The 27,649-nt window shown below is 53.0% G+C and overlaps 1 protein-coding gene across 1 annotated transcript; it reads left to right on the plus strand.

Annotated features, from left to right (window-relative positions):
* Positions 1-683: 683 nt before the first annotated feature.
* STRA6 (signaling receptor and transporter of retinol STRA6) lies at positions 684-27,649 on the plus strand. Its single transcript, XM_044439058.1, has 17 exons — positions 684-772; positions 4,024-4,099; positions 5,331-5,416; positions 6,541-6,680; positions 7,775-7,941; positions 9,708-9,833; positions 15,474-15,541; positions 15,780-15,856; positions 16,895-16,956; positions 17,032-17,209; positions 19,897-19,972; positions 20,428-20,561; positions 21,243-21,360; positions 22,808-22,909; positions 23,806-23,969; positions 24,990-25,127; positions 27,471-27,649. Exons 1-17 carry the CDS (start codon positions 684-686, stop codon positions 27,647-27,649), a joined length of 1,980 nt encoding a protein of 659 aa, XP_044294993.1.

Below are 27,649 nucleotides of genomic sequence, written 5' to 3' on the forward strand. Positions count from 1 at the left end.
CAACATCCGAAGAATCACTGAGTGGCTTCCTGTGTATTTCAGAATATACCTTTTGGATTGTTTGCAAAAAGTCCACACAGATTCAGAAATGGGGGATAATTTTTTGGCAGAGTGTTACAGTCCACAAATTGACCCACATTCTTATAACTGTTACTATTGCCATCATGGTCAGTTTCCGTCAGCCTCTTTTCCTAAAAACCTGACCCCCTTGAACTATTACCGAGTCACGTGTGCTGTTAAGTCGTGAAACACAAACGCACAGGCAGAGTGGGGGCAAAGAAACCCCCATTCTGCGTATCGTTAGCTCATTTAATCTCCTTGTTCAGGACCTGGTCTCTCATGAGCCGGATTTTTTTACCGCCCGCTTCTGTTCCTTTCCTTCTTTGTTCTCATCAGCTGTTGAAACGGTGCAAAGTCACTTGGAACTGAGTTCTGCGGAGCAAGGGGTGGGATACAGGCGCGTCCCCGGAAAGCTCGGGTCGTGTGCGTGGAAGCACCTCCCGCAGAGCCGAAGTTCGGTTGTTTGCTTGTTTAAAACTTTTTGCAACAAAGTGAACTGGCCACAGGGCGAGTGCTTGCAAGATTCTCGGCGTGATTGCATCTTTAACCCAAGAACAGCATCCAGACTTTTAAAAATCCTTCTTGCTCTTCCTTTTTCACCCTGCTGGAAAGAAGCAAAAAAGATGTCGACCTCAGAGCTGGCGAATGACGACTTGTCCCTCACGTATGATGACAACTGGTACATGTACGAACCAGCTGGAGACCAAGATGAGTGAGTATTAATGTGCTTCCTTCCCATAGTGTGTATTCATTGCGTGGAAAACGTTATCCAGCAGGAGAATCGCTTCCCCCACTACCCAGAGTCCAACCCAGCTCACTCCTAAAACTTGTTCCACACTTGGGTGTGGATTTTAACATTAAACCTTCTCAGAATATTTGCATATTTACAGAATGTTTCATATCAGCCTCTCTCCTGGTACATTATTTGCTTTTATCATTTTGATTGGCTTATAACAATGCCTGGAAATATTTCCTGGAGGGCATGCCGTGGCATTTGGCCGCATTCAGCAGGTGGCATGCAAATGCATGTAGAATTTATACAGAATATGCAAGGAATATTTAGTATGGTGTCACTGATGACTCATAACCTTCATATTTAATGCCTGGCACAAGCATCAGACATCGAAACTTCTCAGAATGTTGGCTGGGGAAATGAGAATGAATTCTGGTGTGTTCGAATACTTGCAAGTATTTGCATAGTTTTCACCACAATCCTTTACCCCCATCCACATGACTTCTTGATGAAGGACTACTTTTATTTTATTGGCAGTTGTTGTTTTTCGGATTTTCTTCTCTCCTCTTTAAATCTTAACCATGCTTGCCAAAGCTCATACCGTGGATGGCCTGGTTTGGAAACAGCCGGTGCTTTGTTCATTTTTAATGATACCAGGGGTCCCTTTCTCAGCACTCTGTCACCATACACCTTCGAGAAGAATTGCAAAGAACATGTGTCTTAGTAACTCAAGCATGATGGTCCCAAACCAGTGGCAAAAGAAGCAGCAAGCCTGGCTCCTAGTCCTCTTGAGTTTTAAGTAGCCAGAAGCGTGGCTTTGAGATCGAGAGAGGTATTACTGCCACTCTGTACGACTCTGGTGCGCCCGTAACTGGAGTATTGTGCTCAGTATTGGGCCCCTCGTTACAGGAAGGAGAGAGCCAGGTTGGAGTCAGTGCAGCGAAGGGCCACAAGGATGGTGACCGGGTTGCAGGGAAAGACATATGAGGGAACTGGGTCTTTCCAGCCTGGAGAAGAGGAGACTCAGAGGGGATCTGTTGGCGACATACAGGTACATGAGGGGGTGTCACACAGGTGGGTAGAGACCTGTTCTCCCCTGCAGAGGAGGGCAGGACAAGCTCCAATGGAGCAAAGCTCAGGGAGCCAAGGTCCCATTTGGATGCCAGGAAGCACTTCCTGACAGTTAGGACCCCTGGGGCATGGAATGGGCTTCCACGGGAGGTGGTTGAGGCCCCATCAGTGAGGGTGTTCAAGGACAGGCTGGGCATGCACATGGCAGGCATGTTGTGAGCAGAGCAGGCTGGAGCCGGGGTCAGACTAGATGGCCTGGGAGACCCCTTCTGACTTGCTCTGTTTCTGTGTTTCTAAGTTGATTGGCTACTGAAAAGGGCCTCTTTGCTGCAGTGTGACCCCCCACCCAGACCTTCTCTCCCTCTCGCCAGGTGCTGAGAGTTCTGCTGCAAATACAGAGGAGAATTGCTGTTCTCCGAGAGCGGAAGGGCTCGGCTGGCCACTGTTTGAATGGGTTGCAGGGCCAAATGGAGCTCCAGCTCTTCTTCTGGGTTGGAAATCGCCATGTGGGCGTGAAGGCCAGCAGGGCTGGGACCTGCCCGTGGCTGGGAAGGCAGTGGGCCTCCTGAAGGTTGGGGAATCCCAGCCCCTCCTCCGGGCTGCAGATATCCGAGATGGCAGCAGGGAGGAAGGTGGAGGCCCTGGAACTTCGCCACGATGGGGAAAACACCACTCTCCCCACACGGAGCTGTGTCCCTGCTAGTCAGCCTGCCTGGTCCCGTCCCCTGCCTTCAATGGGGAGACGAGGTGGGTCTTGCGAAACCAGTGGCGTGCCCTCTGGCACTCAACTCCTGCTCCTTCACGAGTCCCACCTCCTTTGCACTCAGAGATGGGGCAGCGCTGGCCCAGTCTCCACCAGAGCATTTCGAGAGAGTGCAGTTCCTCTCACTGGAAGAGCCCTCCTGCAGCCAAGCCTGGGCCACTCACTCAAGTGCCAGGGCAGGGTCCCTGCTCTCGCCTGCATGCTCGATCTTTGACCGGCCTGGTCCTTCCAAGAGCTCGCTTGGTCTTTGGTCCTAGCTACTGGCTGGGCCATAAGGAAGGCTGAGCCCCAAAGAACTGAGGCCTCTGAATTGTGGTGCTGGAGGAGACTCCTGCGAGTCCCTTGGACCACAAGGCGATCAAACTGGTCAGTCCTAGAGGAGATCAACCCTGACTGCTCTTTGGAAGGCCAGATGCTGAAGATGAAGCTCAAATACTTTGGCCACCTAATGAAAAGGAAGGACTCCCTGGAGAAGAGCCTGATGCTGGGAACAATAGATGGCAAAAGAAGAAGGGGACGGCAGAGAATGAGGTGGCTGGATGGAGTCACGGAAGCAGTTGGTGTGGGCTTGGGTGGACTCTGGGGATGGTGGAGGACAGGAGGGCCTGGAGGAATGTTGTCCATGGGGTCGCGATGGGTTGGACACAACTTCATGACTAACAACAGCAACTGACTGGGCCTACAGTTCCTGGGTTATCTGACTTCCACCAACAGCCCACCCAAGACAGACTGGCTGAACACCACATGGATGTCCGAGTCACCTGAACTGGAACTCCTCCTGTATCACAGCTGCATCTACATCTAAGGCCATCCCAAAGCGGCAACTCTTTAGCATCCTCAAATGAGAAACTTCCCCTGATCCTTAGAAATGCACCTTGGGAAGCCCACCTTAACAAATTCTTCCTCAGTTCTGCTGCATCGTTTGACTCTTCAGCTGAACTCTCCGTGGACCTCCTTCGCACCATGGCCCTCATCTAATCATGTTATGCATATTAAGGGCTTTTCATCTCTGCTCACACTGCCAGCCCTTTTGGCTCCCCCTTGGTTAACTCCATACCTTTTTCTTTTCCTTTTTTAAAAAATTAATATAGATTGCCTCCGATTAGCATAATGTATGTAAACCCTAACCCTCAAAGCCCCGTCTTCCAAGGAACTGGGAAAATGTCTTTGCATGCATGAGGGAGGTTTTCCCTTCTAAGTTAATGTAATGGCCCTCTTACGGGAGAGCAAGCCTGAATGCTTTATTCCCTAAGGGTGGAATGACACCAAATGCAGAATCCCCCACCACACCAGGCACCGCTGATTTTTATGATATTTTACTGCTCTCAGTTCTTCCCCTCATCCTTCTTTGAAGCGGAACTATTTTTACACTGAATTTGCTTTTTTTCTCCTGCAGCACAGCGCACGTCATTCCAGATTGCTTTCCCACCATCCCCTACGACCTCTTCCACGCCTGCATGGCCCCCGTGTCGGTGAGTTTCTTGCAGGGCACCTTGTGCTAATGACGGGTAGGGCAAACAAGCAACTTCTCGGGGGGATGAGGTCTCCCGGGGAGCCGGTGTGGTGACGTGGAAGGAGAGGCAGAGGAGCTCTGACTAATTGGTGTATCAGCCGATGCATCGTTAACTTTGCTTGACTGCAATGTCCGTGCACCCGGCAAGCTACACTAAAATGTCTTGTTAATTAGTTCGATCGTCTTGTTGCAAATCTGTTCCTTGATTATACAGATGATGTAGGGAAAGGCATGGCTGGTGGTGAAGAATAGGCTACTGATTCAAGAATTCAGTCGGTCAGGCCCAATGTCTATTCAGTCTGCATAGAGACAGGTAAATCAGATCAAGAGGCTGGTCCTCATGAAAATAAAATGAGCATTTTTGGATGTGTGCTCTCTAGTGAATGGAAAGTTGCGGTGCATTTGTGTGCCTATTTTTGTGTGTTCTTTATTATTGTTATTCCCGTGGTAAAGTGCTTTCCAGTTAGCATGTTGGTTTGTGACCTGCAGACTTGCTGAGTTCACACTGAATGGCAAACGGAACGGGTTTCTCCCTCCCGCCGTGTGAACGGCATCCTCTTTCTGCAGTAATAAATGAGGAAGCCCCCAGAAATGAACACAATTGCCCCCCCCCCTTGTGTTGGCTTCCCAGCCCTGGGGCAAGAACAGGTCAGGGAGCTGGTGACTCGCTGAAGTAGCATCACCGGGGTTTTTAAAGGGATCCAGGGCCGGTGCTGGTGCCTGCGCTAGGATGTTGTGTGCTGGACAGGCAGAGTACAATACGGCCATCTTCCCATATAAGCAAATAGGATATTGGCCTTTCCTCTCCAGCCGCCCTCCCCATTGAAAATTCAGAGCAATTCAGTGGAGGAATACTGCTTTTGGCACAGGGGTCTCTGAGGAATCAGTCCAGGGCCTTGGGAAATATTCTTGGGGCAAAGGGCCCATTGACAAGGCCTAGCATCGCCCCTGCCCGACGTATTCTGCTTTGAGTTCCCCCGGAGAGAAAACGGGGTTATATGACAGCCCGGGAACAGCCGTGCAGTTCGTTCGGGTGACCTATTGGGCGCCCTTTCTCATACCGAGGCCAAATGGAGTTGGGCGCTTGCATATGTATTTGAATGTTACTTGATGCTCAAGAACTCGAAATGGCTTATAGAACGGCCTGTGGAGACGTGTCCCTCACCGACCGTAAACTTTCTTTCTCACAGCTGGCCCTGTTGCTGCTTCTCTCTCTGCTGGTGAAACGGAAGAAACTCTGTAAGAGTTGTTGGGATGTTGCTCCCGGGCTGCTGAGGTACCGCTTGGAGTAGATTATTTGGATTTCGCTTAGCTGTGGAGGCTGGCCGAGTATTCGCTTGCTCTTGGACCTTTTCTCCCCTTTCTAGTCCTTGCCCTGGAGAAATAGGTGCAGAATTTCGCCCGAAACATTTTCAAGGACAGATACCAGTCTAAGCAGGTGGAGAAATGGCTGAACGATTTATCTGGAAATGTTTCCAGAGCCTGAAGCCGGTCTAAGTGCTTTCCGTTGCCAGGATGGGACTGTGGGGGGTCTTTATAGTAAAATGCCTAATCTAAGGGGGAATTTATTCTGCAGAGAATAAATTATGCAGAAATGATCGGATCTAAGCAGATCAATCAGACCTGTAGGACCTAAATAGACTTGCTGCAGGGAGGGAAAGCTCACGATCAAGTCAGGAAAGAGAAAAGAATGAAACATAAAAAAAATGACACACAAGGAAATAGGGGTGGGGAGGCAAGAGGAAAAAATAAACGGACTTTTGGCACAACTAGCAGAGGCGCCCTGCAGAACTTCTCATCTCCTGGAGGGAGTGGGGCCAATCCAGCGGGACTCTCAGTTGCCATGGTTCACACATTCAATTTTCTACGTCGTTCCAAGGGGACATCAAGTTTTCTTTTTCACTCCCTTTGGCTGGTTGTTTTCAAGGATGTTTTCTCACCGAGGCCACCAAAGGTCCTGCGTGTTGCCGTTTTCTTCCCACGATGCATCTCTCCTTTGCTCTGCAGCCACCTTGGCTGCCCACGCCTCCCAATGCGAAAAAGGCCCATGACATCTTCCCTATGGCTGCAATCAAAGTGTGGGCAGCCGGGGGTGCTGCAGACAACCCAGGAGATTGTTGTCCAGCGAATGACAAGTCTCTCTCCCTCTTGTGCACACACTCACACACACACACACACAGCTCAGCCTTCATGTAACTAAAGTTCAAAGAGGAGAATTTCACCAAAAGTTTATTTTTCTTGTAAAAAATGGGTAGCCATGCATTTTCTATCCGACTGATGGAGACCGATCAAAAGCTCCGCTGATTTGACACAGCGCCATTAAAGGCCTTTCTCCCACTGGTGAGGATGGTGCCTTTTCTTTTTCTCATTCCAGTCTTTCTGCTCTCCCGGTTGCTGCAGCCCCGTGAATTTCTTGGAAGAAGACGGGAACAGGGTCCCGGCCGTAGCGGTGTTTGGCATCCTCTTCTCCTCCTTAAGTGTGCTGGTTCTCGATAGTGACCCTCTGCCCTTCGTTGCCAACTCTGCAGCAGAGAACCGAGGTATTGCCAAGGGTTTGTCTGTGCGGGGGTAGAGGAAGACTCTGACGCGTCATTGCAGGAGCGCACCATTGTTTCGCATGTGCGCATGTGCCTCCCGCCATGTCAAAGACTTCCGAGGGCAAAACGTGGCGTCCATCCAGCGGCTCCCAGCACTGTTGGCTCAGTGGGCAGATTTCAAATTTTGGGAGCGTGTCATGGACGTTCTTACAAAATAACTGCACGAACGGGCAGTGGCCCATTCGTAAAAGGCTGCCTGCCGTTGGTGAAAGGTCGGTGTGTGGCCCTGTGCTGGCTGGGGTCAGCCGGCAGTGGAAGGCCTTTTTCCTGTCTAAACGCACGTGGTGTCTGAGCTTGCCAGAGAGCCAGAAGTAGGGTCTGAGCGCCAAAACTCAAAGACACTTGTTTCAGTGCGGGTAAAGATGGCCCTGGAAGCCAGTGCCTTGCTTTGCAATGTGTGTGTGTGTGTGTGTGTGTGTGTGTGTGTGTGAGAGAGAGAGAGAGAGAGAGAGAGAGAGAGAGAGAGAGAGAGCGCGCGCGCGCGCTTAAGAAACTAGAGGCGTCTCTGGGCACTTTGGTGCCCATCAGCACCATGTTCTAGACCCGCACGAAGGAGCGTGAGACGCCTGCGAGTGTCCCACCGGACCAGCTCCAGCTCCAGCTCCTCAGCATCCACATGGCGGCCAACCAGAGGTCTCCAAGGAGCCCCCCAAAGGGGCGTGAAGGCAGCCGCCCTTCCCCGCCACCCCTCCCACCGGTGTCCCGCGTAGGTTGGTTGCCTCGGAGTGCGGAGATCCCCTTCGCAGGCACCCTGGTGGAGAGGCCTGCCCAAGGACCTTGCTGCTCGCGGATGCACGGAAGGCGCGCCCGCCGTTCGTAAGCGGAGAGCGGCCCCAGGCGTCCGGGTTCCCTTTCCTAGATGCCATCCTCCCTTCTGTTTTGCGATCCAACCCCCGCCAGCCGGGACGGGAGCTCCTGCCTGGACGTGGGCTCTCTGGCAGGGCGGGGGTTGCCCTGCATGCTTATTATGGCACGGCTGCTTGGCTCCGGCTCTTATCCGTCGCCCTTCTCTTCCCCCTTGATCTCCCTCTCTCCAGAGTACTGGAAGATCATGGCTTTGCTCTATTACCCCGCCTTCTACTACCCCTTAATCGCATGTGCCAAGCTCCGACACCGAGCCGGCTACTTTCTTGGCTGCTTGCTGGCCTGGAGCCACTGCCTGGTCCTCCTCTGGCAGAAGGTGGAATGCCCCCAGTCGGCCAAGGTAAAGGCGCGCTCGTCGCATCGTTGCCGGGGCTGCGCTCGGCTGTTGAGGCCACTTCGCATGCGCAGCCCCAGGGCTGGACCCTGCAAGCGCAGGAGAGGGCCGGGAGCGAACCCTGCAGGGACACGGCCAGCTGGCGGCTTGGAAGGTCTTCCTGAGAGCGTGGGGGCTGCTCCTGTTTCAAAGATCACTGCAGGGAAAGCTTGGATGGGCCGGGAGGGAACATCTTCTGCTTTGGAGCCAAAACGCTTCTGCTGCCCGGAGCTTATGGAGAACTTCGCATGTGCAAACCCCACAGAAGCCTGGCCGTAAGACCAGCCTTCCCCAACCTGGTGGCCTTCAGAGGCGTTTGGACCGCAGCTCCCAGAATTCCCATCCAGCAGGGCCCTGGACTGGGAATTCTGGGTGTTGCAGGCCAAGCGTGTCTGGAAGGCCCCAGGGTGGTGAAAGCGGATTAAGCCCACTGCATGCTCAGGCAGCCCCCTCAGCAACAAGGAAGGGGCGAACTGGGGGTGGGATCCCAAGGGCTGCGGCTTTCTGCTCAGGTCTTATTTGCTGCCTGCACCCGGGCTCAGGCTGGTCCCTCGCTCTGAAGGCCCAGCAGGATGCCCCGTCTTGCAGGGCAAGAAGGCACCCCAAGCGCCCTGGGGCTTAAGGCCCAGTGCAAGTTCACGTGCCAAGGAGATGTGGGGAAGCTCATTTACCCCGCAGGTGGCGCAGTGGTCTAAACCGCTGTGCTGCTGGGCTGGTTGAGCGAAAGGTCGCCGGTTCGAACCTGCACAGTGGGGTGAGCTCCCGTTGCTCCATCCCACCTCCTGCCAGCCTTGCAGTTCAAAGCATGCAAATGCAAGTAGATGAAAAGGCGCCACTTCGGTGGGCAGGTCACAGCGTCCTGTGCACTTCAGTGTTTAGCCATGCCGGCCACGTGGCCACGGAGACCATCTGCGGACAAGCGCTGGCTCCCTCGGCTGGGAAACGGAGGTGAGCACCGCCCCTGGAGTCAGGCATGACTGGACTTACCGTCAAGGGGAAACCTTTACCTTTAACACGGACAAGCCTTGCTCATTGCAACTCCTATAAAATCACGTGCTTTCCCATGCAGTTGGTCCTAAATTGTGTGTACTTTGCAGCTGCACAAAAACTTGCCTCTTCAGCAGGCAATTTGTGAGCTGAGGACAGCATCACAAAATGCAAAGTGTGTCTAAAGGGTAATTGTTCTGATCTACATATTAGAAGTGCAAAAACGTTAACGTTTGTTCACTTACAAGCATGGACCCAACAGAATTCACTCCACACCCTACTTCCAGATGCCTCCAAAGGTCTGAAGTAGGAGGAATCAGTTGCCCACTACTGCCACCCCTCTGCCTGCAAGAGGATTTGAGGAAGGGGGTTTTTGAGATTCTTGTCCCTTCCGGATGACTCTTCAAAGCCCAAGGAAGAGAAAGTGCAAGCCCAAACTTGCCCCGTTTTGAGAGCCCCTTCCCCTGAGCCCTTTCTTCCCCTGAGTTCTCCACAATTCACAGAAAACTCTGACAAGGGTGGGCGTTTCTCCTGATTTGCATTCATCCACAAATCTGGTTGCCTTGAAGAGAATTCTGATCACCCAGGGCGATCACATTTGCATGTCCTGGGATCAAGATGCAACCTCTGCATAGCATTGGGAGCTATAGTGAGACGATGAAAAATTCATATAAATGGCTCTGTGTAGACTTGTTCTAACCAAAAGTCCCCTTCTATTATGCTGATTACTTAAAATTTTATCTCAGATCTATAGGTACTATTCCCTGCTTTCTTATCTCCCCATCATCCTGTGCCTTGTGATTCTGAGCCTTTGGTATCCAGCGCAGCTTGTCAAAAGCCTCAGACAGAAGGAGAGGATGGCTTATGAGAAGGTAATTTATTTATTTATTATGCATTATTTCATTCCATTTCTGTGCCGACCCATAACCCAAAGGTTTTCTCAGGTAACGCATTTCAACATCATACACCAAGTTATAGAGTTGCTGCAAAGACAGCACCTGCCAGAGGTGGAACAATGCCATCTTTTTCCTCCTATTCCCCAATTTGCTGAACAATAGGAGTAAAACTAGTCCCCTCAAGCCTTCATTCCTGGCACAGGAGATGTAATGTGCAATGCGCTTTGGCTGGGCCGCTATTTATTTATCTCCCACTTTTCCCCTCTTGCAAAGAACACAAAATGGCCCAGACAGTCCCCTTCCTCCCTTTGATCCTCACAACAGCCCTGCGGGTAAGCGAGGCAGCCAGTTTGCAGTTGCCCCAAGGTCCCCCGTGAGGTTCCTTGGCCTGAGCAGGGACTAGAAGCCGGATCCCCTGAGTCCCAGCCCAAACTTCCAGCCCCTGCTTTCAGCACCAACCAGGGAAGCCAGCCAGCCCCACATTCCAGCCCTGGGCAGAGTTTCCCACTCAGGAGGTGGCTCCCCCTGCTGGTGGAGGCATGCTCTGCTTTTGCTTCCTGCCCTGCTAGTTGGAGCTTGAACCCCGGACTTTCTGCAGAGAGCTTCGGCATTCTGTGATCTCGATGGCCATTCCCTCCGCTGCAGCTTCTAAGACGTGGCCGTTCTCTCGAGGAACCCTCCAAGCTTCCCATGCATGCTATCCCTACATCGGGGTGCGAAACCTCACGCCTGGGCCCCCCCACATCAGCTTCCCCCCCGCTCCCTTTCTCCTAGCCACCGAAGGTCTGCTGGTCTCCCGGCTTTGCTTGCTACAGCTCAGCAAGTGCAGCAAAAGCTTTAAGCTAAGAGGCGCTTCCAGCCATGGCGACGGAATATATGTGCAAGGAGCAGGTCGGCCGGGTGCGGTGCGTTGGGTCGATTGCGGGCAGGAGCAAAGCGGGCAGCTTAGTTAATGGCTCTCCGCTTGCTCCCTGCAAGGGTGCTTCTGGTTTTGCAGGCACTTGCCGGATCACCCAGGGCCCGATCCCTGGAAAGGGGGTTTCACGGGAAAGGGGGTCCTGCCTTCAGCCCCCCCCCACAGCTGGAACGCAGCCCCCAGGAACTCCCCCAGAGTGGGTGTCATTGCCCAAAGACAGGCCTGATTTTTCAAGCTCTGCTCTGCTTGCAGCCTGTGCAAGAATAATGTGGCAGCAAGATGAGCGTGGTGCACATTCCCTCGGCTTCCTTCTCCCACTTCTTGGAGGAGAGAGAGGCAGGGATGGCGAGATGGTGAACGGAGACTTGATATTAGCACTTGAGCATGTGGCCCTGCCTAATGTTTCCGACTCCCAACTGTTTCCATCGCGAAGCAGGTGCAAATTATATGTATCATCGTAAATATCAGAAAGATCTTGGACTGAGCACAAACGCTCGAGGATACTGTATAGAAACGGGGAACAGAACCCAGCCAATTGGCAGGGCTCGAAATGCCAAGGTGCCGTGCAGCCACATGCGGGTTTTCAAAATGCCAGTCAAGGGGATTTTCATATTAGCTTTATTTTCCCTGCGTTTCCCCTCCATCAAGAAGTAGCACGGAGCAATTGGTGGTGGCGCCTCTCGCTCGCTTTTGTCCCTCCCTGCTGTGGGCTTCGTTCTTTTCTGCATGAGCTGTGCTTGCATTTGTGTGAGAGCCAGGCAATGCGAAGCAACTGGGTGGATGGTTTAGGGGGAGGCTGGCTCAGCGGTATAGCCCTTGCTTTGCAGACTGGGGGGCCCACGTTCGATCCCCGATGTCTGGCTAGGACTGGGAAAGCTCTGGAGAGGAGCTGGCAGCTCATCGATGTCCCAAGCCTGAGTCCTTACGCAGCCGAAGGACTCAGCCTTACTCTGTGTTCCCAAACAGAATATAGGCCAACTTGGACAGAGAAGGCACATCCTAGAAACAGGCAGAAAACATACAAAAAGCCACGTGTCTGCTCATTTCTGACCCATGCATGTAGCCTCTCGCCGAGGAATGGAGGGTCACACCTGCTTGACTTGCTCCCAAATTCAACGTTAAAAAAACCGCTTTTGTGGAGGATGAAATTTTGCTGATTTTGGTCCTGCCTCTTCAAAAACTGATCAAAGCTCTCACCTATTTGCACCAGCCAGATTCAATAGCTGCAGGTGTTCCGAGCATGGGGAGGACCGGGCTGCGCCTGGCAGCTGTTGGGCCAGTCAGGAAAACGGACGAGTCGGAGGCCCAAATTGTAATTCAGGATTTCAAGTCAGGCCTCTCAGAGGAGCACCCAGAACCCTCCACCTGGTTTGTGGCATCAGTCACTTTGGTCCTTCTGCACATTTTCTGTTTTAATCTCAAGGATTTTTCCAGCCTGTGCATGAAAAAATAATGTGTGTTCGTACTGAAGATGGACTTTACAAAATCCTCACCCTTCCTTAGGGTGGGCAGGAAGAGATTCCATGGTAGGCATGGGTGAAAATGGGCACTGGAGTCCTTTTCTGCAGTAACCTGAGAGCAAACCCCGTTAGCTTCAGTCAGGTTTATTTCTAAGCAGGGACACAGGTGTGCATTTGAGTCTGTCCTTCTTCTTTTAGCTGCTCTAATCCACACCCGTCAGGTGAATTTTTCTGCACCGAGTCCCCCTGCCCTGCCTCTTGGCGACCAAAGTGGCTGAGTTCACCTACAGCCAAAGAGCACTTGAAGGAGTGTGGGAAAGACAGTTTGGTTTAAAAAAAAACCCACTCCACATTTCTGATGTCAAAAGAGAATGCACTCCTTTATGTGCATCTTGTAAACCCCTTAGATGTCAGCACAAGAAGATTTGATCGTCAATGTTCCCCATTCAGAAGAGAACTGATGTCTTACTGTGTTGCTAAATGGGGAGGTGGGGGAGAGGGTTGGCAGGGGCACCATAATCCCGATGGCTGGCACTCTGATCTTCCTTTTTAGAAAGAACCTTCCCTCTCGGCTTCTCTTAAAGAACAATAGACGCACAAATGCCTGGTCCTTAAACACAGAAATCTGCATGGGGTATTTAAGGTTTAGCCAAATCCGCCTGTTTACACAACGCTGGGATAAGGAGTTGCTTTTCTGTCTTTGTGAACAGAATGTTCTTTCTACCCTGCTTCTGATGCTTCGCACCCTTTCTCCGCACTCCAGCTGGGTCCCCCAAACCTCCTGCTGACAAGCCCCCCGATAACTGTGTCCTCTTACACCAAACGTCTGTAGCCACGCAATTAGCACGTCTACAACGGTTCCCGTGGCTGACAGGGCAGATGGAAATTATGCAAGAGGTTCTACGGAGGGGGTGTGAATCAGGCGTGCTTGTTCTCTTTTTCCTTTTGAAGCAAATTGAGAATGCAAGAGGAACGGTCGGAAAGTCTATTCTCATATAACGCCAGTCCTCTGTCGGCTTCACTGGCTCCCAGTTGAAGTCTGGGCCCAACCTAAGGTGCTGGCATGGACCTATACAGCCCTAAATGGCTTGGGACCAGGGCACCTGAAGGAATGTCTTTTTCCTTATATGCCCCCCCCTGCCCCCTAAGATCTGCAGCAGAGGCCCTTCTCCGGGAGCCCTCCGTGAAAGACATTAGGAGGCAGAGCCCCCGGAGGAGGGCCTTCTCTGTGGTGGCGCCCCGGCTGTGGAATGCGCTCCCCAGAGAGGTCTGCCTGGCGCCGACTTTATATTCTTTTCGGCGCCAGGTGAAAACCTTTTCATTCACCCAAAATTTTAAGGTTTAAAACATTTTAATCTGGTTTTATTATATTCTCAGTCGCATTTTGTTACTGTATTTTTGGATTGTTTGCGTATTTATTGTTAATTTATATTGCAAGCTATCCTGGGACAGTTGGACTCTGTAGGATGGGATAAAAATATTCCAGATAGATAGATAAATAAATAAATCTGGTCTTCTGGCAGGATTGTGTCCATTGGGTGCAAGACAGAACTCCAGCACTGCTATCCAGTGGCAAGCAGATGCTTGGGTTATGTAGAGTCGCTATACCTCAGTGGTAGGAGGCTATGGATGCAACATTTCCAGGCTGGACCAGGAAGGAATCCTGCTGCTGCCAGTCAGTGTCGACCATACTGGGCTAGATGGACCAGTGGCCTGACTCCAGATAAGGCATCTTGTGTTCCTCCCTGCAGGACCGGCTCCGGGTTCAATGGGCCACAGGGCCCTCCGTTAGACCCAGAGCTGAATCAGGTCCTGCAGAGTCCCTGAGGAAGAGTTTCGACTATGGGATGGAGCAGAAATGAAATAAAGGAAATAATTTGTTAGAACTGTTCTGTGTGGGGATTTGCACGTGGCGATGGAGAGATATAAAATGCATGAACGTACATGCGCGTACACACACACACAACTGTCTAGCAATGATGGAGAGTCTTCAGCGATTGTGGACTAGATTTCCAAATAAGCATCCATTTGACCTTGGCATTGATTCAACATCCATTCAGATGCTGAAAGCTTCATACGGTCCGCAAGTCTCCACATTATGGGAGGGGAGCATATATCCTTCCACTGCTGTAATGTCAGTCTCTTAGCTGTCAAAATCTGCAGAGAATTCATCTTCAGTGGCCATTAATTTCCATGAAGCAGACCAATGGCATAAGAGTGTGGATCAGCAAATATTGAGTTCCAGTATAAAATGAACAGTAAGATAATCTCCTTCCCAAAAAAGCAGATACTAGATATTGCCTAGATATACATTAAAAAGAAACATTAGCTGTATTACTGCTAGAAATTAGCCACATTCAACGATATCTTAGTAAAGAGACCCGGCATGGCCCACCAAGCGTGAAACAAAGATTTTTGCTGACGATCCATAGCGGCAACAAGGAGCGCCTAGAACAGAGAAGAGCCGAGGAACTCGTTCTGCACTGAAGGCCACAGCAGTGCTCAAGCGCCACGTGGACCAAGGGTCCAAAGAGATCGGGGCACCTGGATTTAAGCATCTCGTAATCATTCGTATTGCAAAGTCAGTGCATTGATTGATTGATTGATTGATTGATTGATATCCTGCCTTTTTCTCAAGGCAGCTTACATCTCCTCCTCCATCTTATCCCCACAACAACAACCCTGTGAGGTAGGTTGGGCTGAGCATCTGTGACTGGCCCGAAGTCACCCAGTTGGCTCCATGGCTGAGCGGGGACTCGAACCCGGATCATCTGGGTCCCAGTCCCGTGCTCTTAACCACTGCGCCACACTGGCTCTCTTCCTAGTTCACATTTACGCCAGTTTCTTTCAATGTGCAGCACAGCCCTGATGTTGGAGCCAAATACCAGGGCAGGCAAATGTGGATTTCCAGATGGTTTGGATGTCCGTTGCCGGAAGCTCCTGCCCGAACGGCCAGTGGTCAGGAAAGCTGGGAGTTGAAGCCCAAAACATCTCCCGGCCCGGCCCTTTCTTTTGGGATGTCTTTGACCCTGTTTTTGAAGGGCTGCTGTGACACCACCTGCTAAAATACAGAGGAGTCCGATTTTATGGACTTAATGCCTTTAAGGCTTCGATACTTTTACTTTTCCCACCATAATTTGAGCGTCTCCTGATGCAAAGCATGGTTGTGAAAGTCCACGCCACGACCTTGCTGAATATGGAGTCCGATTATGTCTGAAGACGGTATTCTTCTCTTTTAAGGTACCTGGAAGTGACTATTACAAGGACTACCTGAAGAATGTCCTGGCTAGAAGAGCACCCAAGATAAGGTGAGGCCTGAACCACCTTCTCGCCTCCGTTCTGTCCCAGGTGTGTCCACACAACAGGGGGGTGGGTGAGGATAAAAGGCTGCTGTGCTGGCCCTTGAGCATGGAGGGGCAGCTACTCGGAGGAGAAGGACCAGCCGGACATGACTAAGCAGGCAGGAGGTGTGACCCTTTCCCTTCTCAGCAACCAACCCTGCAACCTTCCAGGGTCCGCATTTCCCCTTCTTTTTCTCTCTTCCAGCACCAGCAAAGGCAAGCCGAGCGTCCTTTCGAGACTCCAGGCCTACTTGCGATCTTACATCTACACACCCCAGGAAGGTACCAGACAAACAGCTCTTGATTGCTAGCTTGGCATTCCCTTCGCCACCTGTCCCTTCGCCGCCTCTTCCTCCTTGTTCTGGAACGTGGGTGTGTTTCAGCGACAGCAAAAGGGGCTTCTCTTGGCAGAGGTCTTACCCCTCCCTGCCCCGTCTCCTCCTTGCCACTTAAGCAGCACACTAAGTGTCAGGTCAAAGCAAGAGCGATGCTTTCTCTTCTCGCTCTGCATGGACGAGCATTTCCGGCCCACTCCACGGCTGTCCTGAACCACATGGGTCCGCCGTGCATCTTGCAGCCTCCGTGTTGACTTGGCCTTTTTCTCCGGCCAGCAGGATCCCTCTGTTTATTTAACTTCTACACCGCTTCGTAGCTGAAACGCTCGGTGTAGTTTAGTTGCAGCTTGCGTGAGAGTCATTTGACTTAGTCAACGCAAGTATGCTGAACCAGGCCATATTGCTTCTTTCCCCATACGCTTCTGTTTTTCCCAATGCTTCTTCTCCGTGTTTCCATTTATTTATTTATTTAAAGCTTTTCTGTGCAGTCTGTCTATCCACAGAAAATCTCTAGCCAGTTTACAGCGATAAAAACATTGAAACAGTTAATTTGCAAGCCGATACATTGTTTTCCATATCTGCTACAAACCAATTAAAAAAAAATAGCAGGAATTCAGAAAAGAGGGATGCAGATATATGGAGAAGAGTATGCATATGAACCCAATGCATCTTCCCATAAGTTGCCATATGTGAGCCTCTGGCTCTGGGGCAGCCTACAAATGCAATAAATAAATAATATATAAACGGGGGGGGGGGTGTTCCACGGATCTTTGGACATGTCCTTGGTTGCATGCGACAATTGCCTGGGTCAGAATTCTGCTCTTCCCTGTGCAGCTGTAGAAAAGAGGAGATGCTGATTGAGAGGAGATGCCCAGGTGGGCATGAATTTATGGACTGGGCCATGAGCTGCAAGATGTTTTGGAAGATCGTAGGTGAGCCCTTCCTCCTGTGCTTACCAATACCTACCTGTGATTCTGGCTTCCAGGGTTCCAGATCCCCCTGAAGCTGCTGCTGTCGCAGGCCGTGGCCGTGATAGCCGTCTATCAGGTAACCGGAATATGGGCTTTGCCTCCAGGCGTCCAGGTGATGGACCGGCCTCACCTGCAATTTCTTGGTTCGCAGGTGGCCCTCCTGTTGCTGGTGGCATTCGTCCCCCACATCCAGATCATCAGGTCAGGGATGACGAAGGAGCTGACCGCCCTCTTCGTCCAGTTCGGCATTGTCCCAGCTGAAAATCCGGCGGGAATCCCTGGAGACAAGGAGCTGGAGACGCTGAAGCACTACATCTGGTCCCTGGAAGGTGAGCGTGCTTGGCTGCTGTCTCGCGGGTTCGGTCTCTCTGCTTGGGGGACCCAGACTGGAGAGCGTCCCAGAGTTCAGCGAGCCCAGAGGGACACAGACGTGTTACGTGGTCCAGACGGGATGTGCGTGTGAAATGTGCAGGGCCTGCTTGTCTTTGGCCCCCTGTGCTGAGAATCATAGCTCAGGGAAGAACCAGACGGCCTGCACCTCAGCTGGTGGGCCCGCTTGCCAGAGCCTCTTGCCTCTCTGCTCTTCCCGCTCCTTCTGGCCCCAAAGTAAGCGACGACGCAACGGCGAAGGACCGGGGCGCCAGGCTGGCTCTATCATTAGGCAAAGTGAAGCGACAGGGCAGCTGCTCGGGGCCATCAGCCCGGCCATCGCACCCTCTGGCGAGGCAAAGCTGCAGGTCGCAACCTGTCCTGCACGCCCTAAAGGCGCCGGCTTCCCGCAGGTGTGCCGCAGTGATGCGACTCCAGTGTCAGTCCAGGTCATTCTTGGGCCCGGAACGGACGGGCGCACCGTCCCGTCCTTTGCCTCGGGCAACGAAAGGCCTTGGGCCTGCCCAGCAGCAGCGACTGAACTCACTGCCAGCCATGCTAAAGTGCGCAGCCGTGTTGCCTGTACTTATATGGAATCACAACGCAGGCCGTGATTGCAGCGCATTTCGGTTCGAATCCACTAACTGAATTATGCACTATACAAGCCACAACTTCCTCTGTTATGCCATATTTCACTGCATTCCGTCCAATTATACAGACCACTTTTTCCTGTTTCTCCCATTACTGGGGAAAGTTCTCAGACCTCTCTGGGTCTTTTTATCCTATGTTCCCCTTTTATCAAATCATGATGGACCAGCATTTAGTTTCCCACGATTAAACTGAAGTAACGTTTCTCCCCCAGGTGTGCTGAGCTATGGAATTCCTTTTTACAGATGAAAAACTAATTCCACTTCCTATTGGCTGCCAAGTTCTGCAAAATCCCCTAGAATTAATCTGCTTAGGATCTAGCAGTTCCAACTACCACCTGTTATTTCTGTAGCATTTGGGGGGACAAAGTTATTGAAAAAATTGTTCTATTTTAAGAGGGAGCACTCATACGACAGATTCTGCAGTTTCCACTGGAAGTCTCTCATTCTGTGCAATTGCTTTACACCAAAATGATCAAAATATGATGCTTTTGCATGAGGCTGCGGCAGACCAGGCTGCATAATAAAACCATGCTTTCGGGGTTCTCTCTTTGCCTGGATAGGTTTTTTCTGACAAGAAGAAAGCCAAAATTAACACTGATCCAAAGGCATATTTCTTCACTCACCTGCTGCCAAAATGTTTTATTGGTATTGTTGAAATCCTAAGTTTCTAGTCCTTGTGTCTGAAGAGGAGGCTCTTCTGGAACTTGGGGTCATGGGCATTTAGGGTTCTTTGCATTTAGAAGTGCAGGCATTTTCTAAGGCCCCGTGAGAAGGACAAAGGACATTCTGCTTTGATGCTTTGTGTGCAAAAGCTCTTGTAACCCATAGAATGCTAGATCTGGATTTGGGAGTTGCTTTTGGAAAGCAGCTTAGTGAAGTATGCCCCAGTTTAATTTATTTATTTACATATTTGCAAGGCTGGGCCATGTGCCAGCCAGCACACACAGTAGATGCCAAGAACCGAAGGGGGGGATGTAGCCAATAGTCATTGTCCGTCCCCCCCCCCGTCCCCCCCCCATTGCACAAATCCTGGCAATTCAAAAAGACTTCAGAGATCTCGCGAATTTGAGCAGATGGCGCCAAGTGAGAGGAACTACAAAGGCCCAGGCGGAAATGCAGGTGGGCAGATGGACTGCTGATTCTGGCACCTCCTTCCGAGACTGGCCCGTCTCCTCCGGCAGCGGGAAGTGCACCTCTGCAAGGGAAGGGTGCTCGCTTTCTCTGCCGGCTGCGTCTTCGTTCAGGGTGCCCAAACGGCCCCACCGGTGCCACTGCCCTTCTGCAGGGGTGCCTCCGCAAAGCTTAAATGGGTGCATTTGTTTCTTTGAAATAGCGCATTCGAGAAAAATGCAACGGGCAGCTTTGACCCGTGGACAGGGTGTTTTGCGACCCAGAAGACTAAATCGATATGGGGTCATCTCCACACCACGTGCTGTAGCCCCACCTTGGAGGGAGGAAGACGAAGGAGATCTGGGCAAAGGAGGAAGAGAGATGGTCTCTCCCCTGTCTTCTTGTTTGTACTTCCATCTCAGTGCAGGGAGAAAAGTTGATGTGGGGGATAAGGAAAGAGACAGTCTTCTGCTCTGACCTGCAGACCCCTCTGGTTGGGTGTGATTTCTTGCAAAGTGCTGGGGTGTGTGTGTGTGTGAGAGAGAGAGAGAGGGAGAGAGATGGAGTGGGGGGGTGTTGGCAGTGCAGAGTCCATGCAGTGGCCTTTCCACCCCAGCTTTCGCTCTGATGTCTTTGGGATTCAGCTCTGCGGAATCAACCGGGAGCTTATGGTTCAGCACCACGGACAGCTCCTGCAATCCAGCCTGGCAGCGTTGCTCCAGTGACGGTGGACCAGTGCGCCCCAAAGGGACTGGAAAACCTGCTGCCTGAAACCTGGCCAGGGTTCACCCAGGGGAGCTTTCTCTGCGCCTCTGCTTTGCGGTGCGAGTCCAGGACTCCTTTGCTGCTTGGGATAACTGATACCCGCACGTTCCCATTTCCTGCAGTGTGCTTCGTCTCTTCCCTGGTCGCCTCCTGCCTGCTGACCTTCTGCATGTTGATGAAGTCCATGGTGAAGCACCGGTGAGAATGCCCATTTCTGTCTCCCATCGTCCCCCAAAAAGCATTGTGAGTGAGGCCCGCAAGAAGCAGCTGTGGCGTGGAAGGCACCATCTGGGGATGCCGGCCGGTCCAGGCCGTGCCTCATCTCGTCCCCGGCCCATTTTCCATCCCCTCCCTCGGCGGTCCATCCGGCCCCTGAGGATGCTCGGACGGGGAGCTTCCCCCTCCACTGAAGCTCATCTCTGCCTTGACAAAGCCGCTGCCTCCCCCTTGCTCTGGGGCAGCCCGGTTTTCGATCTGCCGAGGATTGGCACGCCCAGCCTGCAGATCCGGATCGGAGGGAACGTCCCAGGTGGCGGGGGGCCACCGGCCCACTGCCGCTGCTGCTCCCAGCCCCATTTTCCAGGCCCCCAGACCCGCTCCTGCATTGCACTTGCTCGCGCCCCTTCCCAGCTTCTCCCTCTCGCTGCTTCCAGGATCAACCTGCAGCGTCTCTACCGTGGGGCAGTCGCGGAAGTGTTCCACCGTCCCCGGAAACTGCGGCCTTCCCAGCAAGCCCTTGTGTGCTGGATGTGTTTTGTGGGCTTCCAGGCGGCCTTTGCCTGCTTGGGTAATTATAAGATCAGGCCTCTGGGGGCGAGAGGAGCAGGGCGATCAGAAGGGCGAGCTAAGAAGCAAGGGAGGACTCGCCGTCGGCGTGAGCTAGAGGGCTCTGCGGCAGAAAGTGGCAGCTTAGCGTGTTCCGTATAGCCAGGGGGACAAGCTCTTTCCCGGGATAATCCCCTCCGTGAGTCCTCCCGCCCTCCCTCCTTCCTGCCGGGTTTCTGCTTCAGAGGAGTGAGCATGCTCAGCCTGAATTTGGCCCATCCTGGGGGTCTCGGTCCTGGACTGGGGGCATCCCCCCAGGTTTGTGTGCCTGTGGGCTTCTCGGGGGCAAGCTGTTGGCTGCTGAGAGACGTGGCTGCTGCTGTCCCCAGCAGGCTCAAGCAACCCTCCGCGCGTCCTCGTGCCCTGTCGGATGTTCTCAGGCCAGGCCAGAGGATGGAGCTAGCGGGCAGGGCTGGCGCCAAGGGTCAGCGTGGCTGGGCAGCTGCCGAGGGCCCTTCCCGGGATGGGCGGCGCCTTCTCCTCACCACGCTCTGGCCCGGCGGTGAGGAGAGCAGAGGAGGAGAAGGAAGCGAGGGAGGTGGCTGTCTGAGAAGGGGAAGGGGAGGAAGCAGCAGCGGGGGGCGTCCGGATCATCACTACCTGCTTTGGAACGAGCTGGCTGTGCGCTCTCCCCCCGTCCCAGGCCTGCTCGTCCAGCACGTGGCCTTCTTCGTCTGCGCCGTGGGCTTCACGTTCCTGGTGGCCATCCCCCTGCAGTCCGGCACCAACATGCACCTCTTCAGAATCATGGGCAACATGTGGTAAGAGCGCATTGAGCCCGGGCGTGTTGCACTCTGGCGTTGGAGGGAACCCTCCAGCCCAGACCCAGGAAGAGGAATCCCTGGGGTATCTCCAGGCTTGGAGTTGGCACTGGGACGCACCTCCGCCCAGCACTCCAGGTCCATGCCTTACTTCCCGAATCAGGAAGTGAATGGGGAGGGAAGAGCTGAGCTGGGGCTTGCAGGGCCAGAAAGCGCCAGCCGAGCCGGGTTCTTGGCCCAGGGCGGCATGGAGCTCCGGAATGTGGCTTGGTGTGGTGATGGCACGGGAGGGGAGGGGCTTTGAGCAAGGCCACGCCCCCACAGCATGCTCCAGGTGGCCAGCGGGTCTGTGGGAGCAGTCTGGCCCCTGGGCCCACCCCCACCCAGAGAGGGAAGGCGATCCCCCTGGGACCCCAGCTTGGAAATTTGCCACCACCACCACGCTGTCTCTCTGAAGCTTTGCCATTTGGATACGGAGCGAGGAGACCAGTTCAGCACCATTTCCTCCCAGTTCAACATTACCTTCACCCATATTTGCCTTGTTTGTCTGTTGAGTCCTTTTAACACGACACTTTTCCACGCTCTGAAAACAATCTGTAAAATTCAGCTTGTCCAAAAGAGGACGGCAAGAATGTTAAAAGCAAATGGCTGGCCGTTTATTGTTTAAAATGCCTTTCTGCAGTTTAAATATTTGCACCGCTTTGAGGTTTTTCCTTAGGCTTTTAAACTTTCAAACTGTCATGGTGTACTTTACGTTGTATTTTACGGTTTGGATTGTTGTGAACCACCAACAGCGCTTTGGCACTGGGGTGGAATAGAAATGGAATTAATTAAGTAGCAGGCACCACCAGAAGGGGCTTAATTGGAACACAGGAAACTGTGGGTTTCGGGGAAACAAGTCTGGGTATGAGCGCGGAGGAAATATTTCATCTCAACAGAAGCACTTAACAAAATTGTTTGGATTGCTTGCACCATTAATTAAGCGCCACTAGTCGCTTCTGTAGGAAACACACAGTCAGCCCATAATGAAGTGGAAACTGATTTAGGCTGCGATCCTGTGCCGACATACTTGTGAGTAACTCCCAACTCAGTGGGATGCACTTCTGAGTAGATGTGGAGTGCACTTTAGTTCACCCCTTGATTCACGGGGAATGCGCATGAAAAACCAGTGGTGGGGAGGCCCTGAGGAGACCGCCTCCTTCGCTTCCCAGAACGCTTGCGATGGCCCCCGTCCGTCCGTCCGTCCGTCTCCGTGCAGGGCTATCCTTCACACATGATCTTGACATTTAATCATGTGCGCGTTCCATTAAAGAAGTGAAGCAAATTAAACAGGAAAATTGAACCCTTAAACTCCTGCAACTGGAGAAAGACAGCATGAGTGGTTCAACCGATCGCTGAGTAACTACCCTAAGTAAAACCGGGCATGTCTATTTCTGCTTTTCCCTAGGCCCTTCTGGCTGACTTTGGTGGCCGCTGTGATTGCACAGAACCTGTTGACTCACTACTGTTTCCTTGAGCGTGGCCACCCACCCAAGGGGCTGACCAACAGGTGACTGCCTAGGACACGCATCCTCTCCGAACAACGGCATGGCGCCGGCATGGCCTTGGGTGGCTTTGCCTGTTGGGGCCACAAGATCCTGCCATTCTTCTGTGAAGATAATGGCCAGTGAGGAGTTCCAGAAGCGCTGGCATCTTACTGGAGCAATCTCACGCCATGGGTGGCTTCCTCTTCTTCCTCTTCCTCTTCTTCCTGCAGAGATGACAATTCTTGCAGTTGCTTAGAAGGGACAAGGGGTGATTTCAGGCATGTGAACTCTGCTTCGCCGCTTCCTAGAATGCCACAGTCCACCGCCTACGGCCAGGTGTTAAGCAGTGGCTGCAGAATCAGAAGGAAATGATGTAGAAATGCAGCTGCCTTGCCACCTTCTTCATGCGGGAACGATAAGCAAACCCAGACAGAGATCCCTTGAAATCACACCTTTGCAAATTGCGCAGCAGAGTTCCCCAGAAAGAATGCCTCCAGAATTGCATCTATCTGGGGAAGTGCACAGGAGGCACGTGGCTGAAAGAGCAGCGTCACCTTCACCACCTGCCCAGCGACTGAGGTCCTCAGACGACCTCTTCCTGGTGGCTCCGCATGGGCCTGCCGACCGCTGGAGGTCACCCAGAGCAGACCCTTCTCTGTTGTGACTCCCTCTTTATGGAACTCCCTGCCTGTTGATGTCAGGCCAGCACGAACATGGTTTGACTTTCTGCATCTGCTCGAGATGTTTCTGCTCCCCTGTTTTCCTTGGGCCTGTGGCCCAGAAAGAGGGCATAGCTGGAATCTTAAAGAGGGACCTATCTGTACGGGGTGGTAATATACATCCACAGCATTTCATTGCAGGATCCCCTTATGAATAGGAAAGACTTAATCCTGACCGGTGCTGTTCTCCCTCTGCACAGGCGAGCTCTGTACCTTGTGACATACCTGCTCTTCCCGATCAATGTGCTCGTGGGGGTTTTGGCCGGGGTCTGGAGGATGGTTCTGTCTGCTCTTTACAACATCGTCCACTTTTGCCAGTTGGATGAGAGCCTCCTAGGCCACGGTGTTGAGGCCTTTGATCCAGGTAAGCATGGTGCAACCCTCCACTCCTTCCTGCCCTGCCTGCCGTGGCGAGTAATACTAAAGCTGTAATATATAGCATCTGTCAACGCAGTGATTCTCTGACTAGAGAAGTTCTCTCTTGCCCTTGCCAGGAGTTGATTCCAAACCGAAGCCCTCTCGTCCCTTTTCCCCCAAAAAGGGTTGGCTCCACCCTCAGGGAGGTTCATGCTGCTGGTGGGCCAGACAGCAAGAATGCTAGACATTGCTAAATGGTTTGCTTGTTTGGCTTGACCACGAGCCACTGTGTTGATAAATTCACACCCCTTCCCTTCTGACCTTCCTTCTTCTACAGTGCCTCTTCCCAAACCAGAGGCAGTCTGGGTCTCACCAGCCACTTGGTACCCGTGGCATTTCAGTGGCACCTTCCAACCCTCCTCTTCATCATCTAGCTCACCTTCAGGGTCTGAGCTTTCTAGCTTGGAATGCTGTATATTGAGAGAAGTGGGCTGTGGATGCGAGCGAGGTGGAAGAACAGTCAGGCAAGATCTGAGAGAACTTCCTGTGTGCTTTGGATGTTGTGACAACATGCCGGAACGTCTTGTGTTCTGATGTCTGTCACACCCTGACACGCACACAAACACACTTCTATATGGATACAGCTGCGAGGTCCGAGGGGGCAGCTTTCTTTGGAACCACCCTGGGCAAGGATATTTTACTCGGATATTCTGTCTTGCTCTCTTAGCTGTTCTGCTGGGCAAAGAGAAAAAGCAGAAGCAGCGAGAGGGGAAACATAGGAAGGTCGCAATTAGACCCTGCCCCCTCCAAAAAAGATTGTGAATGAAGCAAGGCATGGTACAAAGCAAGACACCCTTCCTGCTTCTCTCCTCCTCCTCCTCCTCCTCCTCCTCTTCCAGCACATGGATGCTCTTTGCACTGGCATCAGCTTTTGCTCTGCTGCACACATCATTTTCACACACTGACGTTGCCGCTTTGTTGCTCTCTTTTCCCCTACCCCCCCCCCCCCCCCGCCCAACCTTTCCAGGCTACCGCACTTACTGCCACTGCCTGAAAATCGAGGTCAGCCAAGCCCACCCGATGATGAAGGCCTTCTGTGCGCTGCTTCTGCAACTGCATCACCCCCCGGGGCTGGCAGGGCTCCGGCCGAGGAACCTGGAAGAAGGTGCGAACGGCTCCGTCCCAAGCCCCCGCCTTGTTGCAGGGGCCGAGCGGTGCGCCAGAGCCTCTGGGCAGACCCGCAAAGTGGCTCTCGTTTCCCTGGAATTGTGCAGGGAGGCACTCGTATTATGTTGCAAAAATAAGAGCCGGCTTCTCTCTTTCTGGCTCTGCCACTGGCGGCCACTCATGTGGAAGACGTCTCTCCCGCTGTGTAAGGAGCACTTCTCCTTTCACAGAGATCCTCCGAAGAGGATGCCAGGGCTGCGGGGGGAGGAAGAAGTGCAGCCGCTTTCTCTGAGGAATTTCTAGCATGGACAAAGATCAGTGCACACGCATGCACGGAAGCCTTGTTGTTCCGGGGGGGCATGCTTGGCTTTCTACGATCGTGGGGAAGGTTGCCTGAAGGTAGCCCCTTGGCCAGCCAGCAGCCAGGTTTTCCCCGCCCTATTTGAGGCAGCACTTTCGGGGCCTGTGTGGTGTCAGCACTCCCCAAGGGCATTGCAGGGAGAAACTCTAGCTCGTACTTTCTGCTGAGGTGCTGGAGCTTCATGTGCAGGGAGGGCTTGTGTATGCATCAGGCGACCACCACCTGCCAGGCATTCCAAGCTGGCAATCTCATGTCGCCTCTGAGGCACCCCAGGCCAGCGGGAGGCAGCTCATGTTCCTGGGGCTGCTGAGGACCTCTTGACTCGCTCCCTGCCGCCACCAGCGCTGGCCGCTTCCTCTCCACAGGGATGCGCTCCTGCGTTCGGAAGAACTGAAATGCACGTTCAGGCCAAGCAATGCAGCCGAGCATGGAGGGACCTCCAAGAGAACAGGTTGGGCGTGTGTCCCGTGTTATGGAGGACCGTCCTCTACTTGAGGGGCTGTCCAGGTGAAGTCCAAAGAGAATCATGAGGGGGAAGAAGAGCCAGGGTGGTGCAGTGGTTAGAGCACAGGACTGGGACTCAGACGACCTGGGTTCTAGTCCCCGCTCAGCCATGGAGCCTGCTGGGTGACTTTGGGCCAGTCACAGACGCTGAGCCCAGCCTACCTCACAGGGCTGTTGTTGTGGGGATAAGATGGAGGAGGAGAATGCTGTAAGCTGCCTTGAGCCCTTTGTAGGAAAAAGGCAGGAGATTAATCGCAGTATGAATGAATGAATGAATGGCAACATGCAGCCCCCTGCTGGTCTCCCCTCCAAGTCCAGGCCAACTCCAGACCTGCTTAGCTTCAGCATGGCGGATGCCTGACGTGGCTTCAGACCATACTCTCAGTGGGGCTACCCAGTTTCTCCGCCTGCATTGGTTGCTAGTCAGTTTCAAGCTCAATTCAAGGTGCTTTAATTCTTAACACCCTAAAAAGCTCGGGGCAGGTTACCCGCAGGAACCTACCTGGACATTAAGATAGTTGTTTAAGGCCTTCCGCCAGGTGGCCCTGGCAGAAGAGGAAGGGCAGGTAGCCAGAGGTCCGTCTCGCACCTGGTCTTGCAGTGCCAGGCAAAGAGCTAGTGTGGCGCAGTGGTTAGAGCACGGGACTGGGGCTCAGAGGATCCGGGTTCGAGTCCCCGCTCGGCCATGGAGCCAACTGGATGATTCTGGGCCAGTCACGGACTCTCGGCCCAGCCTACCTCACAGGGTTGTTGTTGTGGGGATAAGATGGAGGAGGAGAATGATGTCAGCTGCCTTGAGCCCTTGGTAGGAAAAAGGCAGGATATACATCGCAATATAAATAAAGAAATACATAAGGCCAAGGGCCTTGGCTCTCCCCATCACTGGTCCCCAGGCAGCAGCAGACGGGGCAGGTTCCCCGGTCGCCTGGTCCCCCTCGCGGTGAGGAGATGCAGGACCGCATTGCTCGCTCCGCCTGCCTCCAGACACGAGCCCGTCCCCGAGCTTTGCAGAGCGATGTCCCTTCCACACTCCTGTTTGGCAGTGGCTGAGTCACACGGCCACGAATTAGCCACCAAAGCAGAAGAAATGTATCATCCCCCAAAGGGGATGAGTTGGCTTTGCCCGTCATTTGCGTATGCTGATCTACGTGTGTATGCATAGGTGCAATTCAACCAATGTGGCTCAGCCCGCAGCCTCAGCCCTCGCTCGCTCGCTCTGCCGCTGGTGGGGACCTTCGAGGCCCGTGCGCTTCCTTGCCATGGTTCTGTATTGCTCTAACGGACTTCACCTGGGCAGGCCTTCAAAGGGAAGATGCCCCCAAAATTGAGGACAGCTGCAGGTGGAGGAGGGTCCCTGTAGAAGAGGCCATCTGTCCATCCCAAGATGTTCAGGATACCCTTCAGAAGGCTGGTGGGACCTTCGGTGGGTCCCCTTGGTTTTCATCGACGCTTTTGTGGGATTCCTTCTTCCAGCAGGGGTCAAGCTGGTGCAGGCCAAGAAGCTGGCATCGAAAACGTCTCGGCGCAAGCAGACCCGTGCCCGGTGGTGCTTGGCATACAGTCTCCTCAAGAACCCCTCCCTTCTGCCCTACCGGAAGGGGGCTCTGTCAGACAGCAAAGCCAATGGGATGCAGGCCGGCCATGAGGAGCCTTGA

The sequence above is a fragment of the Varanus komodoensis genome, unplaced genomic scaffold, assembly GCF_004798865.1.
Source record: "Varanus komodoensis strain SLA01 unplaced genomic scaffold, ASM479886v1 scaffold336, whole genome shotgun sequence".
In the NCBI taxonomy this organism is placed as follows: domain Eukaryota; kingdom Metazoa; phylum Chordata; class Lepidosauria; order Squamata; family Varanidae; genus Varanus; species Varanus komodoensis.